Here is a 23,344-nt window from a genome sequence, read left to right as displayed (position 1 = left end):
AAAAATATATTTTGTGTAGCAAAATGGAAGCTTACTTAAATCTAAATTTAAATTGAAGCATTATTGATGCTACACAGAGCCTTGGTTACTGTCCACCTTTGTCTGTAATAGTGTTGTTATTGTCAATACTGCAAGGATCAAGAATCAATGAAACTTGTCACATGCAGCAGACACTACAGTAAAAATTGATACCCACAGAGTGCTGATAAAAAAAACTATTTACATTTTAATAAATACACAATAATGTGGGATATTTATGCCGACAAGGTCCAGTACTTTCATTCTGTAGTATTTCCCAGGATATAAGTGTGCAGCTTCTGTACCATTGGTTGCATATTAAGACAATATAATACAAGATGAAACAGAGAGAGGCTCGACCGCAAAGAGAAGGTGAAGTGAAGTATCTGTACTTTTACTTGAATAAAGAATATATGTGCTTTTGCCATCTCCAGCAAAAGTACACACAGTGCCTAACCCTAACTCTTACCTTAAAACTAAACAACTAACCATTACCCTAAAAACAAGTCTTAGTCCTCAAACAAGCACTTTAAATTTCTGGCGTCCAACGTTTTGGCCCCACAGAGTGGAGTCCCTGCCTTTACACTGTAGTTAAACAGCCCCCCCCCCCCCCCCCCGCAAACACACACACACACACAAACACACACACACACACACACACACAAACACACCTACACAGGGGATCTGGCTGTTTTATTTACTCCAAAAAGTGTATTTGTAGTTGAAGTAATGTAATGTTTTATGCATGATGATATTTTGTGATTACATTAATCATTATGTCAGTTATAAAATGTTTTGTTTAAGTTTTCATAAACTCACTGAATCAAACTAGTTCACTAAGTCAGGCAATTATTTTGTTCAACTAACTTAAATAATGCACTAAAGGTTACTATAAAAATTACTTTTGTATTTTGGAAATAATTGAGTTGGAAAATTGGAAACTTTTAAGTTGCATTAATGCAAACTGTTGATTTGAAACCAGTCAGACTCTTAAGTACATCAGACTTAAGGCATCTGCGTTCATCTAACTTATTAGCTTGATTCATTTGTGTGTTATCAATTTAAGTTTTTTTTTAAGTTGGTCCAGTAATTCTCTTTTTACAGTGCAGTTCCATCACAAACCAAATGCTACAATGCCAGGATATTAATAGTTTGGATTTTTAGAAATCACTATTGTAATACAGGGTACTTTGTGTGTTTTAACTGTTACCTTACGTATTACTTAATTATACTCTCGAAGGGCTGTGGGTGAAGAAGAGCAGGAGGAGAGCTTCGACTGTGTTTCGCTTGATCCACTTTTAATGTCCGAAGGCACATAGGACAACTCATTACTGACAACAAAAGTGACATTTCACATCTAACGTATCACTCTGCCAATCTTGATCACAACTCATATCACCTGCACATAAGGTGCCCCACATTATATAGGTCCAGATTAAACTTTAACAGCAGAATACAACTGTAATTGCAATTAATCTAATTGTGTGGACACAGTGTGTGAACAGTGAAAAACAAGACAATCTGCTGAATATATCCTCACAAAATAAATCTCATCTTGCACTATATTAACCGCACACTATCAGAGTATTTGTTCGTGCTCTTGCTGGTCAGGATGTATATACAGTGTTGCTTACAGTGGTGTCAGAGGACAAATGATGTTTGGGTTTGTTCACTGCCATACACACACACATAACTCCAGTCCCAAGAGCTTTCACCGCACAAGTCGAAGGGCTTACAACAATCTCTTCCTCTGCGGTGCTCTGCTTCGCTTTGGGAAATCAAATGATCAAACGTGTCGGGTGCTCTCGGAAAATGGGGTTTAAAAAAAATTGCACATACTGGAAGGTATTCTGGGTACTGCAGAATATAAGGAAAGAAGTAACAACAAAGAAAAAATATTAAAAAGCCTGTATTACAGTGGCTGAATCATTAAAAAAAAACAATGTGTTTCAACCACCATCAGAGTTTAAACAGACAACACAGATGTAGCTTTACCTATATAGCAACAACCAGTGGGAGGCAAACACACGACTGGGATAATAACTTAACAGGTGAGACAAAACACAAACATGAGATGAGATCAAATAATTATACTTCATAAATGGAGGATAAGTACCCATGTATGGATTTTAACAAATGCTTCAAGAAAAATTGGGCCACTTCAAAGTCTGTCAAGTACAGCTTATGAAGTGAAGATGACTATTTGGATAACATGATTTAGACTAAAGTCTGAGAGGCTTGAAAGTTTATCACATGAATAAATTACTTCATGTAAATTACTCTATATGACTCAAAATGTAAATCGAGAAGGATCACTACGGCTGAGACACAGGGGGCAAGAAGTTCCTTTTGGAAAGCAGGCTGATTCATATAGAGTGACGCAGATCCGAAGACATCCACAGAAAGGCACTCGTCTGAAAACTGCCATCCTCTGGGTTTATATCACCTGAATCCTGCTCTCTGTTTTGTCTGGAACAAGGTTGATATGACCACACCTCAGAGACGGCAATAAGCCAGACAGCCTGTCGGCTAAATTTACTGTAGAATGCAAAGTCAGGAAGTGGGGTGTTGGAGAGTTTGTACAGGGGAATAAACTTTTATTTCACAGCAAGTGGAGGAAAAAGCTACAGACAGCGTTTTCCTCCACAGAATCCCACGCCAGTGCTGTAGCCTACAACCTCTAACTTACCAGAACTGGTGCCTTACTTTTTACTGCCACCTAGTGAGCACTTATTGCTTCTTCATTGTCTTTCAACATAAATTTCAGTTGGCTGGGAGATGAATTTGTTTGCACAAACGAGGAAAATCGGAGCAAATATAAGCTAATATATAATATTCACATTGTGACATTTCATCACATTTTATACCTAATTAGTTAGAAAAGCTAGGGCTTCACAGTGTCATGTCAGTCTGTAATTATTACAGTATTGTTAAGAAAATCATATATTTTTCTCACTTTGCATAATATTAATTAATGTACTTTCATAGGCTTGAAATACATGTCATCATTATATTCGATTATGAGGATCAGATCTGCAGATGTCCACTCTCCTCTTTAATGGATTAAATGTGAATTAATTTTGTTAAAAGGAACAAGGAAGCCCCTAAGAGACAGTGTGACAGTCAGTGGCTGCCGCTGTAAATGGTGTGTATGATAAAATAAAAGCCATTCCATGAAATGTCAAGTGACAGATGTAAAAAGGAAATCTGTTGAATGCTGAAGGTCGACGTAAAGGAACACTGAAGCTATAACATGTCACTGGATCTCCATTAAGACAAGTTCAAACTTACATTAATGGACAAGCAGGTCATAGGGTTTGTTCATTTGTCTGTGCTGTCTAGTGTTGGAGGAAATTTTGATGAATCAAGTGGTGGAAAGTAACATCAAGTATTGTACTTAAGTACAATGTTTAGGTACTTGAGTATTCCATATGTATGTTATTGCAGGGGTTCCCAGTCTTTTCCATATAACATTAGCATAAGTTTCGGGTCCCGTTTTTGCAAGATGTCCTTAAAAAGCTAAAGTTGACTGTTTATCAGCCTCTGCTGGGTGCTTTTGTTTCAAGTGACACTGAAGTTAAGACTTAAACACTGTTGAGAGGGCGTTGAAGCTGTGAACGCATTTTTGGCAATTCTTACATGCAACAGTAAATCCACACTTTATCTATGCTTCATTTACTTGGTCAGGACCTCTTTGGATATTTTGCAGCTGAACTTTTGTCAGCTGGGCTGTTGGTCTGCTCGTCAGGTCTTTGTCTGTCAGCCAGTTTTTGTGAGTTTGCACTAAATTTCAGGAGTAGAAGAGCTTTGAGGCAGTTCAACAACACTGATAACTTATGATGTGATGATGTTTTGACTGGCAGGCAATGAGAATAAAGGGGCACCACGAGATTTTTATATATGATAATACATAAGATTTTATAATCATTCACATATAGATAATTAGATTGTATTCCTTAATTTATTTTAGCATTTTGCTGAGGCCCCGTTGGCACCCTCTGGACGCCCCCACTTTGAAGATCAGTATGCTACTTTATTCTTCTACTCCACCTATATTTTGCAAGCCAATATTATACTTTTTACTGCACTATATTTATTTGATAGCTTTAGTTACTAATTTGTATATTCACATTCACATCTACCCAGCAGTATATAAAGTAGCTGAATGTAGCTCCACCTTTACCAGCTGCAACATGAAATACATTAACATATGAATGCATCACTAATTATAATTCAGCAATAAATTATGATTCTGAAATGGGCCATTCTACAAAATGATCAGTATTTTACCTGGTACTATAAGTATATTTTAATGCTAATACTTTAGTATTTTTAGTTGAGTAAGTGCAGAGCTTTGACTAGTAAAATTGAGGTATTATACTTTTACTCAAGAGATCTGAGTACTTCTTTCACCCATGGAATCAAAGGGGAATGATGCGTGTTTTGTTCCTCTGTGATATTTATTTTGTTTCACTAAGTTACAGCTGAGCCTGTGAGATTTTAAAGAACACTATTTCAGTGAACATTTCCCATAAAAAAAAGCCTCTCATCGCTTCCGATCACTGTCCTAATAATAACTGTGGCGGTGAAGGAACAGGCCACTCAGACAATCACAGGCGTCATCAAATTGTCAGGGATCATGAACCAGGGCCCGCTGGCAATCAAAAGAGTCAAGAGCTAAAGAAGAAGGGGGAGATGTGCATCCAGATTGTGTTATTGTGCCACAGCAATACAATGTCTGTATCAAGTGTTTACAAGAGCTATCGACAACTTTGCTACTGATTGTGCAAGAACAGCTGCAGGAACACAGCACATCGCTGCCTGAGACAGGAAACAAATGTTTATTTTTCAAGTACAACATTCAGCATCAGTGATACAAAACAGTCAGTCAGTGTGATTTTAAAAACTTGATCATAAAATGAAATTTCTCCTGTTTATAGTGTCCCTGTTTTTATTTTTATATTTCCTCTGTTAACAATTGTTCATAATTTTTAGGTTTCCTCTTGAATCTATTTCTGTATATTATTTATTTATTTAGATTTTTTTTTTTTTTACTGATGCTTCGTTATATTTTTGCAGTGCATTTTGCTGCTGTAACACTAAGTTTCCCTGTTGTGGGACCAATGAAGGAATTTTCTAATAATAACAAAGCAATGAAACGAACCTGCTTCTGCATTGAGGTAATGACTTATTCTATTTTAGCCATAAAAAATAAATCCAAACATAAGGGCTTCTTTAAATTGTATTGGGTTAAGTAACACAAACAATGACTGGGTTTTCTTTCTTTTTTCTTTTTCTTTTTTTTTTCCTTGCTCGTGAGTCATTGCAAAAACTCCCATAGTAGGTGTGGTTATACGTCATGACGTAAAATGGTGATACGTAAACCGTTCGGCGCAAAAATTCAAACGCTGAACAGGAAGATAAACCACAGCTTGCTCTGTTCTTGTGTGCTGTACTACAAATTGTAACCGGTCTCAAGAGAGCCGTATCGGATTTTAGACATTGTGAGGTACGTTTAATGAACTAAACAAGTTCCGTTGTAACGTTGCAGCACTCGTGTGTCAATAAACCAGTCAGCTAACGTCAATAATAATAAGTTCACGTTCATATTAGCTAATGCTAACTGAAGCTAGCCTTGTTATGCTGCTTGCATGTAAAGTTAGCGTAGCACTGAGCTCAAGCAACGTTTGTCTTTCGGTTTTGTTCAGTGATAAGTTAGCTTTGCAAATATTCTGCGTCAGTGTAACTTGCTTTTGTATAAAGTTTATTAGCGGTACCTTCAATAACTTTTTAGTTCACGTTATGATCCCGCTGGAGTTATTTTGTTTATATCTGTGTCGTTCTGACCTACTCAGTGTTAGAAGAGGTGGATTGATCGGGGCAAAAGACGAAACAATTTGTTATCAAAATATATATGAACTATGAAATATTTAGTGCCTTACAAGTGCGCCAGTGAAGACTGAACGTATTTGTCATTAAAGTCTTGTTCACTGAAGTGTGCACCTTTCCAGCAATCGGTCATTTCTGTTACAGAGCAATAAAAACTAAACGTAACGTTAACCCTAATTTAACCCTACTAATACTTGTGTTTTGACCACGTGTCATGATTCTTGTCATCTTAGATTTCCTTACATTTCCCACTTGAATTCTCATGTTTACATGCGGCCAAGTGCTACTTGCTGTATGTAGAGATGACACTCATAAACTTCATATCACGATTATAGTATTATCACGACTTTGTTAAAAATCTGCTGAAAAATGCTGAACCTTTGACAGATAGACGGTTTGAAATCGTTTCACCAAGTTTTATGTTGCAAACTTTTAAATTATTTTAAATGGCATCATGCCATTTTCAATGTCAGTGTTTTCACTGATGCAAAACAAACCCATGTTGCATGTTGCATATGGGAGACTGTTGCTGACTTTGGTTGATGTTGGACATATATACTGTGAGTTTTTCAAATTACGGTGATTATTCATGGTTTCGATGGCAATGATTAAATTTGAAACGGTAATACTTTATTTCACCGTGGTTTATTGTGAAACCGGTAATCATTTCATCCCTATGTCAACTCAGTGAAGACTGAAGGCTGTCAGGGTGTACACTATAACTGGACAATGAGAGCTGAAAATCATGCACACTTTTCTGAGACTGGTAGTCTCGCACACTGTAAACCATGTTATATTCATGTTCAAAATATTCCTCTTGAAAAATAACTTCCTCCTGAATCCAGGCTCAGTTAATAACTTATTACAGTCGCAGTATATCAGAAATTTTGAACAATGAACTAGAACTGCAACAATGAATCGCCTAAACAGTTATTAAATTAAACAACTATTTTGACAATTGATTAATCCTGTTCCTTCTGAAATGTAAATATTTTCGGATGTCTTTACTTCTGTATGACAGTTAACTGAACTGGGTTGTGAGCAAAACAAGACATTTGAACATGTCCTGGCCTTTAGCAATCACTGATTAATATTGTTCATCATTTTCTCACATTTTATAGACCAAACAAGTAATTTGTTAATCAAAACAAATAATCAACAATGAGAATAAAATTAAGTTTGTTAAAAGTAACATATACCAATTTTTTCTTGCTTTAAAACATAACAGTACAAGTGACAATTCAAATACTTTGCAACATTCTGTTACCCGTTTTATTTTTATCTTTCTAAACATCGAAACATGATCCCATCTATTGGTGAAAGGTGAATCTTGGACCTCTGTCAACATGTCTGTGTTTGTGGATTTGTTTCCAGCAAAGATGAGTGCAGCCTCCACACCCGTCTCCCGGGTCCGTCAAGGATGGAATTCATCCTCCTTGAAGAACAAGGGTCTGTCCCCTGCAGCCTGCAGCACCCCGCTGCTCGCAGCCTTCCCCGGCAACGATGATGAGCAGGAACGACGTCAGCGCAGAAGATCAAGAGTCATTGACCTCCAAACTGCCACTGACTCTTCTTTCAATGACTCTGCATCACATAGGTAAGCTGTAGAGATTGAGTTTTGGCAAACCACACTTTTAACTGTTTTGAGCACAGCATTTGGTGACAAGCTGTCATGTGACACTTATAGTGTAAATCTGAGTTTATTTGATTTATAACAGTATTTTAAATCATGGCTTCGACAGCCTCTGTCTGTCTGCCCTTAAATGTATCTTGAGAGCTTAAAGATAATCTCATTTTTGTATGCAGTGCGGCAGGGACTCCTGCTGCCGTGCCCAAGTTGTCAAATGCACAGATCTCCGAGCATTACTCCACCTGCATAAAACTCTCCACTGAGAATGTAAGTATATACGTGCACAGTGTGCATATATATGTGTGTTTGTGTGTGGATCACAGAAATCATTCAGTGTTTCACACAGTTCACATTTTGAAGTGTTATAGTAATTACACTGGAAATTGTGGGGGGGGGGGGGGGTTCCCCCTTTTTCTTTTACGTTCTGTTTTAAAGGTGTATAATTCTTACTTTTTAAATGGTTAGTGTCAAGAGCTAAAAGGAAAATATGACTAATGCATTTCTTTTTTCTTTTTGGCAGAAAATCACCACCAAAAATGCCTTTGGTCTGCATCTGATTGATTACATGGCTGACATCCTGAAACAGAAGGATTCTGAGCTCACAAACTTCAAGGTTTGAGGGATTTTTAATCTGCTTTTGATCCATTCAGTGAAGTTCAATAGAAATATATAAAACTTTATCTATTGTAACAATTTTCCAGTTCTACCTAGGCTAGAACACACTACACATCAATCAAAAATAGTGTGAAAGCCATCGGGCTGATTTGCTTTGAAGACACAGTCATCCAAATAAATGGCCTGGATGGATATAGTGCCTGCGGGTCTTGCTGTAAATAATCCATTACAGGTTTTGAATCCAGTGAACTAGAACTTTCAAGTCTTAAATTCACTTTAAAAGTCTTGATACATTCTGCTGTCTAGCATGGTGTTTTATCTGATGAGAAATTAATCCGCTCATTCTGATAAAGTCTGCAGCACCCTAATGAAAACTGCAGACACCCTCACAAAAGTCTCAGGGGATTTTTGTTATTAATTAAAAATATGAAGAGTGTTATTCAAGGTAACTGTGCCATGAAATAGTCACTGTCAGATTTATCTATTCCTTGTGTGTGTGTCTGTGTGTGTGTCCTAAAGGTGGCAGCTGGCACTTTGGATGCAAGTACAAAGATCTATGCTGTGCGTGTGGATGCTGTTCATGCTGATGCCTACAGGGTGCTGGGTGGCCTTGGGGCAGAAACCAAACCTGGAGAGGGTGAGAGCCTCAGCAATATGATTTCTATACTTTCATATGTGTTGTTGGATTTTTATTTAAAGGACCAGCATGATTTACAGGGATCTATTGACACAACATGGAAAAATGGAATAAAATATTAATGTCTTCATTAGTATATAATCACTTGAAAATAAGAATTGTGATTTCATTACCTTAGAATGAGCTGTTTATATCCACTGAGGGTGTGGGTCCTCTTCTATGGAGTTTGCCATGTTGTTTCTGCAGTAGCCAAGAATGGACAAACCAAACCGTGGCTCTAGATATGCCATCTTCATGAGTTTTGGGCCACCGTAGACTTTCCAACACATTTGAAAGGGGAGGGTGAGGCAAGGTCATTGCAATCTCTGCTAGAAGGCACTAAATCCTGCATACTGGTTCTTTGAAATCCTCTATTGTAGTGGGAAAAGGATGCAGGATTTCAGGCTTTGTCAGGCCCAAAGAATGGCAAACTTTGTCTTTTTGGATTTGGCATCCATAGCTAGCCTAGGGGAGAATCATGTCCAGCGCCTGGCAAAATTTAGAGGAAAAGGCGCTGAGCTGTAAACACAGCTATGACACAAATTTTATTTGACAAAATGTTGATATGTTTTTATTCTGTGTAAAGGCAACATTCCCACAATTGGAGAATGTAAGAATCACTTTAAGCATACAACAATGATAAAAGAAAATTAAAATGGAAAGAAATAATCGTTATTAATTTCCATATAATTTTATGCCAAAGCCACAGGTTGCTGAACCCTGTGTTATTTGGAAAGTATTTGAAGTTTTTTTCTTTCTTTTCCTTTTTTGTGCATTACAGACCAAGGACCAAAGGAAGAGGAGGGAGATGAAGGGTCTGCGGCAGGTGAAGTGACTGCCAAGCAGCCAAAGAAAAAGAGGCCTCCTAAGAGAACAGTAGAGCAGAATCTGAGCAACATCAACAGCTCTGAGTCTGAGAGGAAGTGTGAGGTATGGTGTTGTCTTTACAGAATAGTATCAGAAGTTAAAATAACAGCCAACCCAGTTCTGAAAGGATTATAATTATGCTGCTGAATAGAACAGTAAATAGCATTATTACGCCCATAACTCTATTGTCTGTGACATTAACTCTATAGTCCTCTTTGATGCATGTGCTTAGAAGCCGCTCCATCCACATGAACTTTGTAAGTAACTCGGGGACTAACTGTCTCAACCAGTGGAACCGGGGACTAACTTTAGATCCCGGAGCAAAAAAAGTTTGAGTTTGCAGTGCTTAACACCAGACCTAGACACCATACTTACCTAAACTTGTGTAGTGCTTCATTCACAGTTCAAGAAAGTACTGGTCGCCACTAGCATCACTAATAGGACCAGTGGCAGTGGTGGACATTTAGAGGTTTACTAAATACAAAAGTTGTAGTGTCAGGTTCCTGAGTAGTTTAAAAAAAAGATTTAGGTAAAGAGAGAGAGTGTCAATGAGATAGCATGGAAGCTAGTGTGTGACGAAGAGTGAGGAATAGTGATGATGAGAGATGAACGCAAATGAAGAAGAGAAACTTTGATTGATAGTCATGTTGTATAGCCGAAATAAATAACCATCAAACTCTCAGCAGATCAACCAGCATTGAGACAGGCACAAATTTTCAGTCTCCTTTTCTATCTCTATATTTCTCCTCTTCATTCATTCATTACATCTAACACAAACATCTCAGTCACACAAAAATAAATACAAACAGCAAGATGACATTTTGTTGTTGCTCTATAATCTCTGATTTGCTTGATGTGCTGATTTGCAGGAACTTGTTCCATAGTTCTTGGAACATTTTGGTCAAAAACAGCTATATGGTGCAACTCGCTGATACTTTCCCACTTGGCTGTTTATTTGCACAGCCACAGTGTCAATGCTCTTTTTTTCTTTTTCCTTTCTTTTTCAGTTTAATATCTGTTTACCTACAGGATAGAACCGACTAAGAAAGGTTATTAACCTTCATACTGATACTGATCAGGTCAGGGTATTTTTTTCACTTTTTTGAGGTCCTTTTTGCATTTTACATGCACTCAAAGCTCACTTCAGCCATGGCAACATCCCTGCAGCTACAGCATATCAAAACGTCATGATTAAGATCAATTAGGGCTAGAATTTTTAAATCTTTAGTTTGCATTATGACTGCATCACCTTTCCATACCCAAACTGATGCTTGTTCTTAACTAACCCAAAAGCATTAACATGAATGAAGGGCGTTTTACATTGAAGTCAGTGTCAGTGCATTGTTTCTCTTCACGTGTTTTGTAAGGCTGTGAGCATGATCACCTGTTTGTCTTACACACCCAGGTGGACCCCATGTTTCAGCGGATGGCCTCATCCTTCGATGAGAGCAGCACGGCCGGCGTCTTCCTGTCAGTTCTCTTCAGTGAGAACAGTCGCTGCGAGCTGCTGTTTCCCTCCCACATGACCCTCCTTCAGTCCAGACCTTCTTACTCTCCTCCGCCTCCACAGGGAGTCCCTGCATCCCCATTCATGGGTAAGAAACATTTACCAAGGCCTAAAGTGTGTTTTCATCAATTGTTGGGTAGCCATTAAACTGTCCTATGAAGTGTCTGAAGCTTAGTGCCACCAAGCTGTGTCTCATCTTTTGAGCTGCTCCTCAGTAGAAATGCTAAACCCCACCTTTCTGTGCTGTTTTTTCTGCCAGCCGGACTGCAGCGTTCTCAGGAGAAAAGCTCCATTTGCCCCTCGCTGCAGGATTTCTCCTTCACTAGCTGGAACCCTGAGCAGGTCAGAGAAACGATATAACCACTGATTTAATATTATGAATAATTCTGTAATTCTTTAGAGAAGCAGAAAGGAAAAATCTATTGCATGCTGACATCTTAGCATGTTTTGCTTTTTGGGGAAATTGGTAAATGTTCTTGGACATTTTTATATAATACTCATCTGAGTAAAGTACCTTTCACACTGCACAGTAACCACCCTGACAGTCTAGGGCAGGGGTGCCCAATACGTCGATCGCGATCAACTGGTCGATCGCAAAGGTAGTGTGGGTAGATCGCATGCCATTCAACAAGAAAATTAGATGTTAGCCTATCATCTATCCCCAGTATGGCATTTGCCACTTGACTGACATACAGGGCAGCCAGTGTGAGACATAGCCGTGGGAACATATTCTCAGCAGGGGGGGGGCTGAGAAAAAAAAAGCTCTGCGCTGCACTTGCAACTCCCTGCATTGATAATAATGATTAAAAAATACCCGCACAGTAATTAAGACTGCAAAAATCTGTCTGTATAACTGTCCATGGTGCCGATCACCTTGTCAACGATAAACAATTTGTCCCGGCTGCTGTCCATGTCACTGTGGTGCTGAACTCACTAAAAAGAAAAGTGTCTGACCGGCGTCACACAACTCCAAATGTGGCTTTCCTCTCCGGGTTGGCGCTGATGAAGCTCCTCATTAGGCTGCCAATGTCCAGACTGTCCAAAACATCTCCATGAACATGAAACAAACAACGCGATCGCCGTCCTCAATATAATGGAGCCATCTCCATTTGCTAAACCAGCTCGCACTGAATGACCGACAAAACGTTTCTTTACCAAATGACCTTCCCGGAAATGTGAAACTAGTTGTTTGATGCAGTGCCTCTGAAATACTAGCATTTTGACCTGGGACGTTAGCTTGAGTTGCAGGTGCACAGCTGATGTCCCGGTCCCGGGGGTCACAATCTGGGGGTGCTGCTGCTGTCTTGATCATTTTCGGGGTGGGTGGACTGGGCTGTGAGTCTGCCTCCTCATTTTTAATGTAGGTAGATCATTTTGACTTGGTCATTTTAAAAGTAACTCGCAAGCCGAAAAAGTGTGGGCACCCCTGGTCTAGGGGAATAAATGGCAGGTGGAGTTCAGCACAGTGAACACTGAGCAAAATCTGCATGTGATTGACACCACTTCCCCTCTGCTGCCTTCACTTCATTGAAATAACTGGAGTCAGGCCAGAATAATTTTGTGTCTTAATACGCTACTTGGTTACTGAGAAAATGAGGTTTCAGGAAAAATGGATCAACTCTTTCTTTTTTGGACCACAGGGGAGAAAAGTCCAGGAATCTTCTCTGACACTGCAGTGCAGCACCCATTAGTTAATGCACATAAGGTCAATTGTTCGAGTCTTATTTGCAGAGACTGTCTGATTCCAGCACCTCTCTGTCTGCCTGCGCATCTTCTTTCAGACCATGAATCAGCTTTTGGAGAAGATGAAGCAGGGCGAGCACGTGTTTGACGTGAATGCTGAGCCGGAGCCTGAGCCTGAAGAAGACGACTGTCCTGACTTCGACGCTGACTACGAGGAGGGAATAGGTGACTGTGAGGAGAGAGGCAAGGAGCACAAGGATGGTTGTGAGGCCTCTGGCTCTGGCAAAGGAAGGTAAGATGATGGATTGTAGGGCGGTTGAGTAATGATCTCCTTAGAGGTAGAACAAGTCAACCTTTTACCACAGACCCGCTGATTAATTGATTTATCTGCGTTTGTTTAATCATTTTTTATGGTCTCAGGGGTACTGTTTCTTGAGATAGCTCTCTTTTCTGCATTTTTTTTTCTTTTCTCTCCTTTGATGCTGATTTCACGTTGTTAGGATGTTGAGATGAAAGAATGGCCTTCATTAAGTTCTATAGAGGAAAAGAGCCTCTTCTTAATACCTACTTAAGTTTAAAATGCATTACTTAAAGTAATTGCATTGCCTATTATCGCCAGGAGAGCAGGTATTTAATTCATCAGAACATACTGAATGGGTCCAAATCAAACTCTTACAGCTTCTGTTATCAAGAGGCTGATTTGTCTCTGCGTGTGTGCCGGTTTGAATGGTTTCTCATGCTGGTGTGATGGTGACACAGGGACGTTATTCCAATCGGAGAGGGAGACATCGCCACCATGTGTCTGCAGCTGTCCTCTCAGCCCAGGGAGTATTCCTATTTCAGCCCCAGGACCATGGCCACATGGGCTGGACCCGGCTACTGGCAGTTCAAGCCAAAGCACAAGTGTGAGTGAAATTCATGGTTTAATGGTGTCTTCTTTGTTCTGTGTTTATGTGGAGCTTGTCAGGGTGTTTCTAGGTTTGGTCATTAGCCATCCCATTATATTTAATGCCAGAAGTTGGGATGTTGTGTGAAATGTAAATAAAAACAGGATGCAATGATTTTGAAATCTTTTACAGCCTGTATTAAATTGAATACAGTATAAAGACAAGATTTTTAATGTTCAAACTGATCACCTTTATTGTTATTTGTAAATATACACTCTAAATATTAAAGTTGTTGCGTCCAACACATTACAAAAACGTTGGGACGGGTAAATGTTTACCACTGTGATACATCACCTTTTCTTTTAACATCGCTCCATAAGCGTTTAGTAATTGAGGACACTAATTGTTGAAATTTTGAAAGTGAATTTTTTTCTCATTCCTGCTTGATATATGACATAAGGTGCTCAACAGTCCAGGATCTCCATTGTTGTATTTTGCGCTTCATAATGTGCCACAAATTTTCAATGGGAGACGGATCTACACTGTAGGTAAACCAGTCTACGACCTGAACTCTTTTACTGATTTACTGATATTAATTTGAAATGTGGACTCGTCAGGCCTCAGCACACTTTTCCATTTTCTGTCGTTCCATCTCAGATTAGCTTTGGCCCGAAGATTTCCTGGAAGTTGTTGATATATGTGATATATATTTGTACATGCAGTAACAAACAGTTTACCAACAACGGTTTTCCAAACTGTTCTTGAGCCCATGCAGTGTCCCTTATACAATTATTAGGTTTTTAATGCAGTTCTGTGTGAGGGGTCAAAGGTCACGGGCATTCAGTATTGTTTTTCAGCCATTTCCTTTACGCTTCTGAATCTGTTAATGGTTTTATGGATTGTAGATGATGAAATCCCTAAATTCCTTGCAGTTCTGTGTTGAGAAACACTGTTAAACTGAGTATTTGCCCACGCAGTTTTTCACAAAGTGGTGAACCCTCATTCATGCTTGTTACCAACTGAGCCTTTCGAGGATGCCCTTTCATACCCAGTGATGATACTATCACGTGTTACCAATTAACTTGGTGTTGTACAGCTTCCCCAGTCTTTTGCTGCTCCTGTTTCAATTTCTTCCATTTTTGAAACATGTTGCAGGCATCGATTTCAGAATGAGTGTATACTTTACAAAAACATTCAGTTTGAACTTTAAATATCTTGTCTTTGTACTGTACACAATTAAATATATGTCAAAATGGATTTGCAAGTCATTGCATTCTGTTTTTATTTACATTTTACATAATGTCCAACCTTTTTTTTAAATCAGGATTGCAGCTGGATACTATATTATACTAACAGCATTATGTACACACTTTGGGTTATTCTTATTTATTCAATTTATTGCGATGAATTAGGGTTTCACATTTTCTCTAACAGCTGAGACAATTTTCTAATGGCTGTCTTCCCCTGAATGTGTGCCGAGTAACAATTATCTGTCTCATCTGTCTGTTTCCATGCACTCTGTCTTGTGTAGTGGACCATTTGCCTGACAAGGAGACACGTAAAAGGAAGCCCAAGAAGACCTTTGAAATAGATTTCAGTGATGATGTCAATTTTGACACCTACTTCCGCACCACAAGAGTAAGATTATTCCCTCTGCCAAGCGATTTCATAGTGTTTCAAATCGTCTGTCATGTACATATCTGGACAGCTACATGTGCTGGTCATTAAGCTCTGATAATTAGATTCAGAGAAACATGATCTGCAAATAAAATTTTGAAGTGATATCGCTGTCTGTAGTGATTTGAGACGCTGTCCAAAGTCTCAAAATCCAGTCAAATGAGAAGCAGAAAATGTGTGGAAAATCTTAAAACTGACGTTTATATTTTCTCTTCACAGGCTGCAACTACTAACAGCAAGTCTGCCCTCAGTGCCAGCAATAAGAAATCAACTCTACCAGCAGACTTCCAGTTTCCCCCGGAGACGCTCTCCCAGCTCAGCCTCAAACCCTCCAGCTCGGTGAGTCGTCACTGCTCCTGTCAGCAGACGGGGCTGGTGGAAGAGGTTAAATAATGTTTGTTTGAATTAGAGCACCAGAGTGATCTATTACTATTTTGAGAGCAGTTAGATCAGAGTTTGGGGTCACTAAATGTGAATTTTGCACACAAACTGAATGATTATTACATGAGGCTGTTTGTGGTCAGATTATAGTATCTGAGATTCCCTTCAGCACTGATGTCCCACATGAATCAAATGTTGGCTGAAGTATGACGTCTTTATCAGTTCAGTCCACACAAACATCAGAAAAATGTAGAGCGATCACATAATTCTCATGGTCATCAGCTTTTTATATGAAATTTTGAGACATGCTACAATCACCTTATAATGTATCTTTAACTACGTAGGGATCATTTATGTTGTATTAAGAGGGATCTGTATGTTTTGTTTACTCTAGTTGAGTCAAGAGGGCCAGAAGAGGCTGTCTGGAGAGCTCGGAGAGGGCATCGGAGACTACGACTACAACAACGCCAATGACACAGCAAACTTCTGTCCAGGTCTTCAGGTCTGAAATCCACATTTTTATATGGTCTTTAACTTGTTTTTATTTACTTGATTTGAATTTCAATAGACTTTCTTTATCTAAGGAGTATTGGGTGGGTGATATGGCCTTAAAATTATATCATGATATGATACTGGGACGTATTCAGTCGGCTCTCTCTTCGTCAAAATAACTCTAATTAGAGTCACCGATGCAAACAGACCTGCTGTACTGATGTTAATAATCTGAGTCCAGCGGTTCAATATCACAACTTCATTTTGATGCAAATCCAACATGCAACATGCTGCTCTGATTAATGACTGTGATCGCCACCTCAGTTGAATCAGATCCTTTGGCATCTTGTCTCAGGGTCAATTACTTGTCAGATGTTGATGCATGTTGCTTTCATTAAGTGACTCTGCTCTTTTTCTCCAAAGGAAAATAATGTAGTTAATCCACTTTCACACCAAAGCCAGCAGCATTACTATTAGGGCTGCACAATTAATTGCAAAAATCAAAATATTGCTAAGAGCAATATCCCAATCACATAACCAGTACCAAATTGCAAATTTTCAGCCCTATTTACTATTTCTTTCCGCTAGGTTTGTTGCTGCTGTATATATATAACAGTATATATCATAAATATTGCAGTATGACAAATTTAAGGGTGCTGCGATCAGGATTTTTGAGGCAAATCACATATCACTGGAAAAAGTCCTGACTGTTACTGATGACGGCCTTCTATCTATTATGTAGCCTTATTTATGTAAGTATTCTTAACAACATAGTATACTATAAATCAGCTTGAAAATTATCACAGAGGTACTTGGGGAGCTATTGTACAAGAATATTGGAATATCGTTTGTTTTGATTTTTTTTAAGTCTAGCTATTAGAAATGAATATTATATTTTTATGCTTTTAGCATTTTATTATTAAAAAGGCTATAATGAAAGGGCTTCATGATATAGGGGGGAAAATGTGATTATTTTGACAGAAATTGTGATTGCAATATGATTCATGTGAATGAAAGTTGTTTTTTTTTTTTCATTTTCTCAGAAAAAACTATTAAATCACGATGATGTGACATTTGTTGGGCTCTCTACCAAACAAACATGTTTTCTTACATCTAGAGAAGAGGATTTATAGGCCAGGTCATCTCTGCAGGATTACAGTACTTCATTAGAATGCTGTTGTGTCACACATTTTATCAAAAAAAAATGCAGCGTCTGCAATTTGGATATCGCACTTGGCTATATTGCAGTTTCGACAATATTTTGATTAATTGTGGCTTGAATGCACTTGAATGCACTGTGAAGGCTGGCGGCCACGAGATTTGCCATAAAAGGCTATGCACATTAAATTGACAAGGAGTAACTGAATACAATCCTGTACTGTGTGTGTGTCAAACGCCAACACAGACAGCAGAGACTGTGTGGGTGTGATGGATAGCCTTCTTAGCTTTACTCACCCAACAGAAAATTTGGCGCTTGCTAATTTCAGACCCTGCTGCTTCATCTTCTGATTGGCTTTTATAGAGACCATCAATCAACTACTCCAAGCTAATATCAGCCAATAATGATCTGTGCTGATCAATCAGAGCACCGTTAGACGCATTTTTATCACATTATTTCTAGTGGTATTATCATAAACCTTACCAGAGGGACTTGGAGTGTTTGAACAGGAGTAATCTTCAGGGAATATGAGAGCTTACAGTGATCTGTCAGCCCCCGTCCCACACTCAGATGATTCTATAATTGTCCTTGCATGAACACCAGGCTGATCTACTACCTCTGAAACAAATACTGTAGAATCTGCTGAATAATGAGGACTTGTAATGTCCTGGGGATCCAGAGATGGAGGGTTGTCATCTACAAATACCAAACCTGATCAGGAACAGCATGTCACAGTTTCATCCTTTTGACGCCTTTTTATCCATCTTCCTCTTCAGGGTGCCGACAGTGATGACGATGTCGAAGGGTTTGCCGGTTCAGACGACACTCAGCCTTCAGGTGACAATATACCTCTGCCCACACAAGATCTAGAGGGCATCTCAACCTATGGGGAGGATGATCTGGTACCTGAACCACACAGGGTGAGTCACATCTCTCTGCTCAAAAGCTTCTGTAGTAATATTTTCAAGACTCAGAGAATTCAGCAGTTATTTACAGTATAATTCCAGTACCTGGCATTATATAATTATAACTGAAGTGTTTGCTTTTACATATTTGTACTCACATTTATGCTTGTTTTTGTAGGTCAACAAGATTGAAATAAACTATGCTAAGACCGCAAAGAAAATGGACATGAAGAGACTAAAGAACAGCATGTGGACCCTGCTGACCGAAAGCCCAGAAAAACCCACAGAGGTAAATTCTATATGCAGAATAACCATATATCAGCTTTCTTTTTTGTCTGCAGACAGTCAGAGATGTAGCTGTGTATCTGTGTCTCTGTTTGTATGTGTCTGTTTTATGAGTTATGCCTTAATGTTCCCTGCAGGAGGTGGAGAAACCAGAGGTGTGTGGGGAGAAGGTCTTCAGCCAGACCACAAAGACGCTGCTTCAAAGGTACCAGCAGACCTCCTGCCAGGACACAGCACTAATGAGAAATAATAATGACTGAATAGCAATAACCAAAAGGGCAGTGCATGCTAATATGTGTCTGTATGTGTTGTGTTTGACCAATTTTCACTGTAGTACAGGGATTCTAAGTGTAGATTTAAACAGTTTCCTGTCTAATATGTCTGTATTCTTGTAAAGAATGATTTTCATCGGTTGCACTGCTTTGTTTGAGAAGTATATAACAACTGGCCACAGTTTTCAAACCCAATTATGATGTACAGGTTTAATGGAGGGAAAGTTCATGTAGTAACTCTGTGTTCCCACTGATCTGTGAACCAAAGCACTTGTGTGGGTGGAAATGTTTTTGCCAGTTAGCTTGACAAACATGCATTATTTGGACCCTGATGTGAACCAGCTAGCAGCAGAACTAAAAGCTCCCTTGAAGGTGCTATGTCTGAACAGCATGACAGATGGAATGTAAAATTTATTGTGTGTCTTTCTGTCTCTTCCTTTTTTCCACCTCTCTTTGCGGTGGTCCAGATTGCCAAACACGATGGCTCAGAACCTGTCTGTGCCTCTGGCGTTTGTCGCCCTGCTACATCTTGCCAATGAAAAGGTGAGTTTTACTGTCATTTTAAACATGGCTGGGTGTTTGAGGCAAAAAGGAAATGGTATTGTTCTATTGGTCCTTTTTAAAAGTATCTTAAAATGACTAATTTACCAATAAAATGCTTTGAAAGATATTAAATCCCTGTTGGGAAGGTCTTAGAATATTTTGTTGAATGCTGTAAACATGGTCTAAAATTCACTCCAGGCACAAAATTCCTGTACATTCAATCTCTGGTGAAATTAGAGTTGAATTTGAATGCCTCTGTTACTGTTCCAATCTTCAAGGTTTTTTTTTTTTACTATTTGTGTTCACAAACTTTGTCCCTAGGGGCCAGTATTTCAAAACATTTAATCTGGATCAGAATGGACAGGATTAAATCTCAAATTTGGGTATTTCAAAACCAAGAGATGTGATTGTACAAAACTGGGATACAGATTTGTAATCCAATCCTACTCAGAATCCAGATCAAAAGTTAAAGTCTCCAAGGTGCAGACCAGGATAGTTTTGGTTCTAAAAATCAGGATTATCCTGAAGGGAGGATTCAGAATGGATTCAAGGTGGATGTAGAGACCTGTAGGGCTCATGGGAGAGTTGTAGTGATTAATAATGATTAAGGACAAATATATATATTTTATCAGACTAACAAAAATGTATTTGAACTAAAGTTCTTTAACTATGCTTTTATGTTCTCATCTGATGTTTAGTTTTATTGCAAAACTGTCCTTAAATTTAATTAAACAGTGACATTCAGAAGTCTTATATTGAATGTGCTGCTACATGCAGACACCCTGAAAAAATGTGAAGAAAGATGAGAACAAAGTGTGACTGAGGAAGAATGAGAGTCTCTCTGTACTATCAAATGGCAAACAACTGCCTCTCTTAAGTGGAGAGTTTTACTGGACAAATGTGATACACCAACTCAGGAAAAACATTTTATGAATGCTAATCATTGTCATATTGTTTTTGTGGACTGCAATGTAAGGATATACATATGGTAATAGAGACTGTGCTTTATATTAACATCCCATTCAGTTTTAATGTCTTAAACTTAGGTCAGTTACCTTAAAAAAATGACAGTGATTTCCTATTCGACATTCAGTGTGAATTAATGAAAGATGTAAAGATGCTCATCCCAGTCTGCCCCAGTCTCTGCTCACCTGTGATTTTTTTCTTTTTCTTTTTCTTTTTTTTCTTTTTTTTTTCTTTTGTCTGTTTTTGGTTCTTTTATATTGTTGGCTTGATTTTGAATGTTGTTCTTTGTTTTGTACTTGTCTTTCTTTATAGTTTATTACACAAAAAAATTGAGTCATGCTGTAAAAGGCCTATCTTGTAAGTCAGAATGACAAGTGATTTGTCAAATTCTCTTTAGTCATGCTACATTCTCAACTGACATTTATCTCAGGGCTAGTAGAAGTGTAGTGTAAATCATGTATCCCTGGGCTTGGGTTGGGCTTGTGTGTGTAAAAAGAGGGTACTTTATGTCAGGGTTAACTCTCTGGATAGCTTTGGGCTGAGAATATACACTGAAATCCTGAAGTTACAAGTTAACTCACTGCTGAAACTAATCAAATGGTGGGTTAGACAGATTACAAAAAACTTCAAACTAGCCACCTATTTTGTCCTTTGATTAATATGTGTTAGATAAAACATTCAAATCTTGATATGTTCAGTCTTTCCCTGTGGATAAACATCAAAAACCTAAAAATGTTTGCTGATGTTTCTTTCTTGTAGTGTGTAATATGCATTCTGTTTTGTTTTTAACAGAATTTGGAGCTGGTGAAGGTTGACGACATGTCAGATATCATCATCAGACAAGGCCACTGAGGAGAGATGAATGATGGGATGTTGTCTGGAGAATCATTGTTATTCTTTTATGCTGTTCTCTACTTCTTCATCTCTTTGTATAATATCTGATGTTTCTCTGTGGCACTCTCTTCTCTAGATTGTATTATGTTTTTATTTGTTTTCTAGTAAGTACAGTATGTAATCAGGAACTGTTCAAAAGTCATATCTGTTTTTATTCCTTGGGAGGCATAACATTTTTGTCTTTGCTTTTATTCTGTCCTATTCATGCCTGTCCTGTGTAGATAATTTAACTGCTCAACCACCGCACAGAAAATGTATATTGTCAAAAGAAATAAAAGCCTTTTTCTAAAACACGTTGTAGAGGTTTATTTCAAAACATCGGGGCTTTTTTCAAATTTTTTCATATTTCCAAGAATGAAATGGACAGTATTTTTAGCACTCTTTGCTAATGTCTGCCGGGCAAATTGTTTTCCAAAATGGGCGTAATGGCTTAGATTATTTTTAGCTGCGAGTGCTGCAGGGCAGCCCGCAGCAGTGGTCTGACATGACAGCAGGTAATGAACAGCATTTAGGCCTCGCCGCCACCTTCACAGATAGAGGTGAAACCGGTTGGTCAGGGCTGGGTGGGACTCGGTATGACATCATACGTCAAACAAGTGCAGAGCTAGGAGGAGTTGCTCAGTCAGCTGAGAGACAAACAGTTCTGTGATGTTTGGAAGAGTTCAATTTCACACTCGTTGATTTATCTAGAAAAAGTAGCAATGATTTATTGTAATTCCACATTCTCACCACTATCAGTTCCTAATATAGATCATTTTCTACGCTGAAATAACATCTTTATCTAATCACATGGGATCTGTGACGTGGGACATTGCTGCTGATGTAGAGATACTGTGTTACTGTGTTCAGGAATGAGCTGCAAGATTAAAGGGAAAGTTCATCCCAAATTCAAAACTACATATTTTCTTTCTAGCCTGTAGTGCTATTTATCAGTCTAGATTCTTTTGGTGTGAGGTGCAAAGTGTCAGCCTTCTCTCCAGTATAATGAGAATAAATGGTATTGGTCCAGTGGTGATCAAAGTCCCAAGAAATACATTTGAAAAATTCAAAATCAGTGTCTCTTTCCAAAAGTTATGACCTGTTTACTCAAAATAATCCAAAGACCTTATGAGACGTTCTGTGAAGAAAGTAGTTCTGGTAGATTCTACTTCTGAAAAAAAAAAAGTAGTTCCTTCATGAAACTGTTCAAAACTAGGTCTGTGGATTATCTTGAGTAACCGAGTCATGTTTGGAAAGAGACACTGGTTTTGACTTTTTCAATATTTTTTTTTTCCATCAGAGGGAAGGCAGACATCTCTACATCTAATATCTCCAAAATTCTACAACTCACACCAAAAAATCTAGAAGGATATTTAGCACTACTGGCGCTAAAGTAAAAGTCGTGGTTTTGTCACTTGGATATATTATTATATACCCATTAAATTATTAATACTGAAGCATGGGTGTGTAAACAGCATGTTACTGTTGCTGCTGCTGGAAGCGGAGCAGGTTTAGTACAATGGCTCTTAACCTAAGGGTCAGGCCCCTCCAAAGGGTCACAATATAAATCTGAGGGGTCAATGAGAGAAGAAAGATGGAAAAACAAATTTCTGATTCTGTTTTTAGTTTTAGATATTTTTTCTCTCTAATCTTTGGTTTTTTGGTGACATATTGGATCATTTAACATTCATTGAAATGAAACGTGAGAAGTTTAGAGGAAAAAAATCACCATTGGTAGATACATCTAAAATGGGAATCCAACTAAACACTGCTTTTTGTAAGACATCAAAAGCCTTAAAAGGATGGAAACCCCTGTTTTCATCGTTAGTTTTGTATTTTAAAAGCTTGTTATATTATCAATTGTGTCAAATCTCAACCTGTAAAGTAATTAAAGCTGTCAGATAAATGTAGTTTAGAAGCAAGTGTAATATTTCCCTCTGAAATGTAGCATAGAGGAAATATAAAGTAACAACAAATGTAAATATGCAAGTAAAGTTCAAGTACCTTACTTTATCAAAT

General features: G+C 38.4%; 1 protein-coding gene across 1 annotated transcript; it reads left to right on the top strand.

Annotated features, from left to right (window-relative positions):
* The first annotated feature begins 5,392 nt into the window (after positions 1-5,392).
* On the top strand, positions 5,393-21,637 carry ncaph (non-SMC condensin I complex, subunit H). The gene is made up of 18 exons (XM_084729180.1): positions 5,393-5,527; positions 7,282-7,504; positions 7,714-7,804; positions 8,058-8,150; positions 8,672-8,789; positions 9,610-9,758; positions 11,101-11,290; positions 11,462-11,544; positions 12,984-13,177; positions 13,645-13,790; positions 15,304-15,410; positions 15,669-15,788; positions 16,225-16,332; positions 18,258-18,401; positions 18,565-18,675; positions 18,809-18,876; positions 19,411-19,486; positions 21,245-21,637. Exons 2-18 carry the CDS (start codon positions 7,287-7,289, stop codon positions 21,302-21,304), a joined length of 2,076 nt encoding a protein of 691 aa, XP_084585306.1. The 5' UTR covers positions 5,393-5,527; positions 7,282-7,286; the 3' UTR covers positions 21,305-21,637.
* Positions 21,638-23,344: the final 1,707 nt, after the last annotated feature.

This window comes from Lutjanus erythropterus, chromosome 10, assembly GCF_056507025.1.
Source record: "Lutjanus erythropterus isolate fLutEry1 chromosome 10, fLutEry1.hap2, whole genome shotgun sequence".
Classification (NCBI taxonomy): Eukaryota; Metazoa; Chordata; class Actinopteri; order Lutjaniformes; family Lutjanidae; genus Lutjanus; species Lutjanus erythropterus.
Note: the sequence above shows the minus strand (reverse complement) of the source record. Positions and strands in the feature narration are given on the sequence as shown.